Source organism: Salmo trutta, unplaced genomic scaffold, assembly GCF_901001165.1.
Source record: "Salmo trutta unplaced genomic scaffold, fSalTru1.1, whole genome shotgun sequence".
NCBI lineage: Eukaryota > Metazoa > Chordata > Actinopteri > Salmoniformes > Salmonidae > Salmo > Salmo trutta.
The window spans coordinates 27,902-35,273 of NW_021823035.1; the positions used below are offsets into that span (position 1 = coordinate 27,902).

At 43.6% G+C, this 7,372-nt stretch overlaps 1 protein-coding gene across 1 annotated transcript; it reads left to right on the plus strand.

Moving 5' to 3' along the window:
* Positions 1-517: 517 nt before the first annotated feature.
* LOC115188323 (signal transducer and activator of transcription 1-like) lies at positions 518-6,743 on the plus strand. The gene is made up of 7 exons (XM_029747118.1): positions 518-523; positions 681-736; positions 1,036-1,175; positions 3,442-3,627; positions 4,022-4,097; positions 5,442-5,538; positions 6,192-6,743. Exons 2-7 carry the CDS (start codon positions 705-707, stop codon positions 6,213-6,215), a joined length of 555 nt encoding a protein of 184 aa, XP_029602978.1. The 5' UTR covers positions 518-523; positions 681-704; the 3' UTR covers positions 6,216-6,743.
* Positions 6,744-7,372: the final 629 nt, after the last annotated feature.

Genomic DNA, 7,372 nt, shown 5'->3' on the forward strand with positions numbered 1-7,372 from the left:
TCCATGGTTAAAGTCTATGACTGGAGCTTATGTTCTCATCACGTAAAACTTAACCAAGTGATTACCAAAGAGATAAGGCTATCGCATTTTATACGGTAACTCAGCCAACGTCATAATGTGAAACAACTTTTACGTAATAAAACAACTTCAGGGATGATCTGTCAATCAATGCGACCAGCGACGCCATACTGGAACCCCATACCACTAAAAAGACCCGTCGAAACAATAAATACTGATGTATTAGCTACGTTTCCGGGTTTTTTTTGTAAAATAATGTGATGAGACAACAAATAAATAAGTAAACAACAGCCGACAACAATGATGAGCAATACATAACATTGTAAATAAAAATGTGTTCTTAACTGACTTGCCTAGTTAAATAAGCTTAAATCATAAAAAATAAAAAAAATTATAATAATAATCAAATGCAGTAATTTGAGAGGAACAGCCACAGCAAACCCATCTGTGATATTAAGGTGCGCTAGTTGGTTATAAAAGGTGGGTCATACATACAGTGTGTGAGGTAGCTATTAGTTTTTCTCTACACACATATCTGGCAAGGGAGTCAAGTTGACCAACTCATTTGGCCAACTAATCCCAGATAAAGGCTAACAATGCAAATGTTGCTTAAGGTCATTCCATTAAAGTGAACCAATAATAATATGAAACTCCTGTGACAGGTCGAGAAGCAGCGGGAAACCCTAATGGGCTCATCCCCTGGACCAAGTTCTGCAAGGTGAGCATCTCACTGGAAGTTTAGTGTTTTAGCCAACCCGTGTGTGTTTACTATGGGTTGTGTATTGAGTGTGTCTTTACCTGAGCAGAATGTGAATGAGAAGAGCTTTCCCTTCTGGCTGTGGATCGAGGGAATACTGGACCTGATCAAAAGACACCTGCTGTGTCTGTGGAATGATGGGGAAAACATCTCTCCAACTCACATTACTTCAGTATGCCTTTCTGAAGACTAGGTTTACATTACTTTTTTGAAAAGTGACTTTATTGTGCTATAATCCACTACATCTCTATGGTCTATAGGTGTATCATGGGCTTTGTTAGTAAGGAGAGAGAGAAGGCCCTGCTGAAGGACAAGGAGCCTGGAACTTTCCTGCTGCGCTTCAGCGAGAGCAGCCGAGAGGGAGCCATTACCTTCACCTGGGTGGAGGGCTCCAATAACGGTGTGTTTTTTTGTGTGCATGTGTGTTTGTAGCTTTGTAGATGAAGGGGAGGAGATGGGTTAAAGAAGGATTTTTAAGCCTTGAGAGAATTGGGACATGGATTGTGTATGTGTGCCATTCAGAGGGTGAATGGGCAAGACAACATATTTAAGTGCCTTTGAATGGGGTATAGTAGTAGGTGCCAGGTGCATCGGTTTGAGTCAAGAACTGCAACACTGCTGGGATTTTCACGCTCAACAGTTTCCCGTGTGTATCAAGAATGGTCCACCACCCAAAGGATATCCAGCCAACTTGACACAACTGTGGGAAGCATTGGAGTCAGCATGGGCCAGCATCCTTGTGGAACACTTTCGACACCTTGTAAAGTCCATGCCTCGACGAATTGAGGCTGTTCTGGGGGCAAAAGTGTGGGGAGAGGGTGCAACTCAATATGAGGAAGGTGTTCCTAATGTGTGGTATATATACTCAGTGTACATACCAATGGACAGACAAAAATATATATATTTTAATTGTTTTTACACATTATGAGTATGTGTCTCTACATCTGTCTCAGGTATATGTGTTTCTGTTTGTATTATTTTACCAGGTAAGCTGACTGAGAACACATTCTCCTATCACATTGTGTGTGTGTGTGTGTGTGCATTTATGTACAGTTGAAGTCGGAAGTTTACATACACTTAGGTTGGAGTCATTAAAACTCATTTTTCAACCACTCCACAAATTTTTTGTTTTAACAAACTATACTTTTGTGCATGACTCAAGTAATTTTTCCAACAATTGTTTACAGACAGATTATTTCACTTTTAATTCACTGTATCACAATTCCAGTGGGTCAGAAGTTTACATACACTAAATTGACTGTGCCTTTAAACAGCTTAGAAAATTCCCGAAAATGTCATGGCTTTAGATGCTTCTGATAGGCTAATTGAATCATTTGAGTCAATTGGAGGTGTACCTGTGGATGTATTTCAAGGCCTACCTTCAAACTCAGTGCCTCTTTGCTTGACATCATGGGAAAATCAAAAGAAATCAGCCAAAAAAATGGTGGACCTCCACAAGTCTGGTTCATCCTTGGGAGCAATTTCCAAACGCCTGAAGGTACCACGTTCATCTGCACAACCAATAGTACGCAAGTATAAACACCATGGGACCACGCAGCCGTCATGCCGCTCAGGAAGGAGACGCGTTCTGTCTCCTAGATATGAACATACTTTGGTGCGAAAAGTGCAAATCAATCACAGAACAACAGCAAAAGACCTTGTGACGATGCTGGAGGAAACAGGTACAAAAGTATCTATATCCATAGTAAAACAAGTCCTATATCAACATAACCTGAAAGGCTGCTCAGCAAGGAAGAAGCCACTGCTCCAAAACCGCCATTAAAAAAGCCAGACTACGGTTTGCAATAGCACATGGGGACAACGATTGTACTTTTTTTCCCCCTCTGGTCTGATGAAACAAAAATAGAACTGTTTGGCCATAATGACGATTGTTATGTTTGGAAGAAAAAGGGGGAGGCTTGCAAGCCGAAGAACACCATCCCAACCGTGAAGCATGGGGGTGGCAGCATTATGTTGTGGGGGTGCTTTGCTGCAGGAGGGACTGGTGCACTTCACAAAATAGATGGCATCATGAGAAGGACAATTTGGTGGATATATTGAAGCTACATCTCAAGACATCAGTCAGGAAGTTAAAGCTTGGTCGCAAATGGGTCTTCCAAATGGACAATGACCCCAAGCATACTTCCAAAGTTGAGGCAAAATGGCTTAAGGACAACAAAGTCAAGGTATTGGAGTGGCCATCGCAAAGCCCTGACCTCAATCCAAAATAACATTTGTGGGCAGAACTGAAAAAGTGTGTGCGAGCAAGGAGGCCTACAAACCTGACTCAGTTACACCAGCTCTGTCAGGAGTAATGGGCCAAAATTCACCCAACATATTGTGGGAAGCTTGTGGAAGGCTACCCGAATCGTTTGACCCAAGTTAAACAATTTAAAGGCAATGCTACCAAATACTAATTGAGTGTATGTCAACTTCTGACCCACTGGGAATGAGATGAAAGAAATAAATGCTGAAATAAATCATTCTCTCTACTATTATTCTGAAAATGTCACATTCTTAAGATAAAGTGGTGATCCTAACTGACCTAAGACAGGCAATTTTTACTAGGATTAAATGTCAGGAATTGTGAAAAACTGGAGTTTAAATGTATTTGGCTAAGGTGTATGTAAACTTCCGACTTCAACTGTATATCTATGAACATATAGACGTCCATTTCCACGCGGTGGAGCCCTACACTAAGAAGGAGCTGGCCGCCGTCTCTTTTCCTGATATCCTCCACAACTACAAGGTGATGGCTGCTGAGAACATCCCTGAGAACCCTCTGCTCTACCTCTACCCCAACATCCCCAAAGACAGTGCCTTCACACGCTACTACAGCCGCCCCACAGAAGGTAACTAACAAGCTGTTAGAAATGTATGTGTGTTGAGGAAAGGAAAAATTGAGTAGTTGAAAAAGGTACAAATGTTGTTGAAGACTTCAATTCCAGTCTAAGCTATTATACACAATATATACTGCATAGCATACTTTTCTTATTTTGTTGTGCCACACCCTTTTCCCCCATTTGAAATACTGACCACTGGTAATGCCTTGCCACAGGAGGTTGGTGAGGGGAGGAAGGCTCAAAATAATGTCTGGAATGGAGTGTGTGATGTGTTTGATACCATTCTATTTACTCCATTCCAGCCATTACTATGAATCCGTGCTCCCCAATTTAGGGGCCACCTGCCACCTGTGTTTGGTTCTGATGATAACCTCTAGACGTCTATAACCTTTGACCTTCTCAGCTGCTGAGCCAATGGAGTTGGAGAGTGCCTCTGAGGCTGGCTACATTCAGACGGAGCTCATCTCTGTGTCTGAAGTGTAAGTCTGATTCTTGTTATGAAACACCTTTTACTGTTTTTATATCGTTTTCATTGATTTAAGATACACCCAACAGATCAAATCAAATTTATTTATATAGCCCTTCGTATATCAGCTGAAATCTCAAAGTGCTGTACAGAAACCCAGCCTAAAACCCCAAACAGCAAGCAATGCATGTGAAAGAAGCACGGTGGCTAGGAAAAACTCCCTAGGAAAAACTCCCTAGAAAGGCCAAAAACCTAGGAAGAAACCTAGAGAGGAACCAGGCTATGAGGGGTGGCCAGTCCTCTTCTGGCTGTGCCGGGTGGATATTATAACAGAATATGGTCAAGATGTTAAAATGTTCATAAATGACCAGCATGGTCAAATAATAATAATCAGAGTAGTTGTCGAGGGTGCAACAAGCACGTCCGGTGAACAGGTCAGGGTTCCGTAGCCGCAGGCAGAACAGTTGAAACTGGAGCAGCAGCATGGCCAGGTGGACTGGGGACAGCAAGGAGTCATCATGCTAGGTAGTCCCGAGGCATGGTCCTAGGGCTCAGGTCCTCCGAGAGAAAGAAAGAAAGAGAGAAAGAGAGAATTAGAGAGAGCATATTTAAATTCACACAGGACACCGGATGAGACAAGAGAATACTCCAGATGTAACAGACTGACCCTAGCCCCCCGACACATAAACTACTGCAGCATAAATACTGGAGGCTGAGACAGGAGGGATCAGAAGACACTGTGGCCCCATCCGATGATACCCCCGGACAGGGCCAAACAGGCAGGATATAACCCCACCCACTTTGCCAAAGCACAGCCCCCACACCACTAGAGGGATGTCTACAACCACCAACTTACCGTCCGAAGACAAGGCCGAGTATAGCCCACAAAGATCTCCGCCATGGCACAACCCAAGGGGGGGGCGCCAACCCAGACAGGAAGACCACGTCAGTGACTCAACCCACTCAAGTGACGCACCCCTCCCATGGACGGCATGGAAGAACACCAGTAAGTCAGTGACTCAGCCCCTGTAATAGGGTTAGAGGCAGAGAATCCCAGTGGAAAGAGGGGAACCGGCAAGGCAGAGACAGCAATGACAGACGACACACACAGCCCAAAGTACAAGAAAAGGTCAAATGAAAAGTGTACGTCTCTTGTTATGTCAGTCACTGACAGTCACTCACCCATGTCAGCTAACATGTTTTAGATCGGTAAATTAGTCTAGCCAAATATTTCACTGGTAGTAAACATGGTTGAATTACCGACCGGGGGGCACCCATTGATTGATTGTCACTCTCACTCAGATATCATATTTTCTCCTGGTTATGTAACTGTTTGTTGGGTTCTGTTTCTCCTCAGCCACCCCTCCAGACTACAGGACGCCATGCTGCCCATGAGTTCCCAAGTGTATGGAGAGCTGACCAGGATTATTAACCCTGATGAGATTGAAAATGTGGTAGGTTAACAGCCAGACAGCACCTGCCACACACACAGATTAGCGACACTGTGGTAGGTTTTAGCCAGACAGCACCAGCCACACACAGAGTAGAGACACTGTTGTATGTTAGTCAGCCAGCAGTAGCCACACACAGTGTTCGCGTTCCCCTGCTCAGCCGTTCCATGCATCAACCAATGGTTGCATGCTACATCAACTGTGCCACCCGGCACCAGATTGCTATAACATATGTGGTTAGCTGATACGTAAAATAATTATCCGGGAGTAGAAAGATCTGGCATGCATCAGCAACACCTGGGCAGAGGAGCATGACCCACAGTGTGGTAGGTTAGAGACAGACAGCGCCAGCCACACTCAGAGATGAGACAACACACATCTAATCATCATAAAACAACAAAATGTGGAAAAGATGTGAACATTTGAGAAGACAAGACAGCCCTGGGCTAAAATTAGAATGTAAGGTCCTGGCAAATCAGCTGTACCGCTTTATTTCCAAATCTTTCATGGCGAGGGTCGGGATAATTCATGCATTTTTTTTATTTACTATGTGACTGTGCCACTGTGTAACACATGCAATCACAAAAGTGCAGCATTACACTATTGAGATGCAGCCATTTTTTCCCCCTGATCCTATGTTGTCCCTCTCCCTTCAGATGTGCACTCCCTTCCCAAACTAATCTGCCCTCTTCAGGTGGTGCCCAGGAAAATGTGTGTAAGCTCCCGAGCCGAGTACCGAAGATACCACACAAAAAGGATGACGTTTGCAATAGATTTGAAAGCACAACTGAAACTGTATATGTAGTCCTACGTTATCGTTTTATATACACGCATGAGATTTTGGGGCTTTGAGTCCAGCTGTTTGTAATAAGGAATGTCATTCTACACTACTTGTGGGACAGGGTAATATTTTGTTTATGCATATGTAATGTGAACAACAAAAGGGATGCAGAAAGCTGTTCTTCACCTTGTAAATAGATACGATTTTGTAGTCACTTATAATGAGGAAAATGGTTCAGCTGTTCTGGGTCGTTCCACGAAATGAGTACCCTTTTGATATTTTAGTCAGAAATGTTGCACCAATATTGAATTTTAAAAGGATGTTATATTAAATGAAGTGGCCTTTAATATAGACCACATGGAGACTTCAATAAATCAGATGTTTAATATGGATAAAGGCTTGCTAAAGTGCCAAAATTCATCAAATATATCTATATTGTTTTGTGTACTTTTTACCCATTTTTCTCCCCAATTTAGTGATTTCCAATTGGTAGTCTTGTCTCATTGCTACAACTCCCGTACGGACTCGGGAGAGGCGAAGGTCAAGAGCCATGCGTCCGCCGAAACATGACCCTGCTTCTTGACACACCGCACCAATGTGTCAGAGGAAACACCGCACAACTGGCGACCGCCACAGGAGTCGCTAGAGCGCGATAGGACAAGGACATCACGTCCGGCTAAACCCTCCCCTAACCTAGACGACGCTGGGCCAATTGTGCGTCGCCTCATGGGTCTCCCGGTCGTGGTCGGCTGCGACACAGCCCGGGATCGAACCCGGCTCTGTAGTGACGCCTCAAGCACTGCGATGCAGTGCCTTAGACAACTGCGCCACTCGGGAGGCCTCAAATTCAGCATTTTGACACTTAATCCCAACATTTCTCCAAATTTCTCCAAGCCCTAGTTATTTTGTTGCTTTCACAAAGTCATTCTTTATTTCATGTGAGTAGTGATTCATTTGCATATGTCCCTCATTTTAAGGTCAACCCTGTTATGTAAACTGAGCTCTCGTTTTAATTTGGTGAAACTATTCCTTTTGAATTGCTTTTAAAAGAAACAT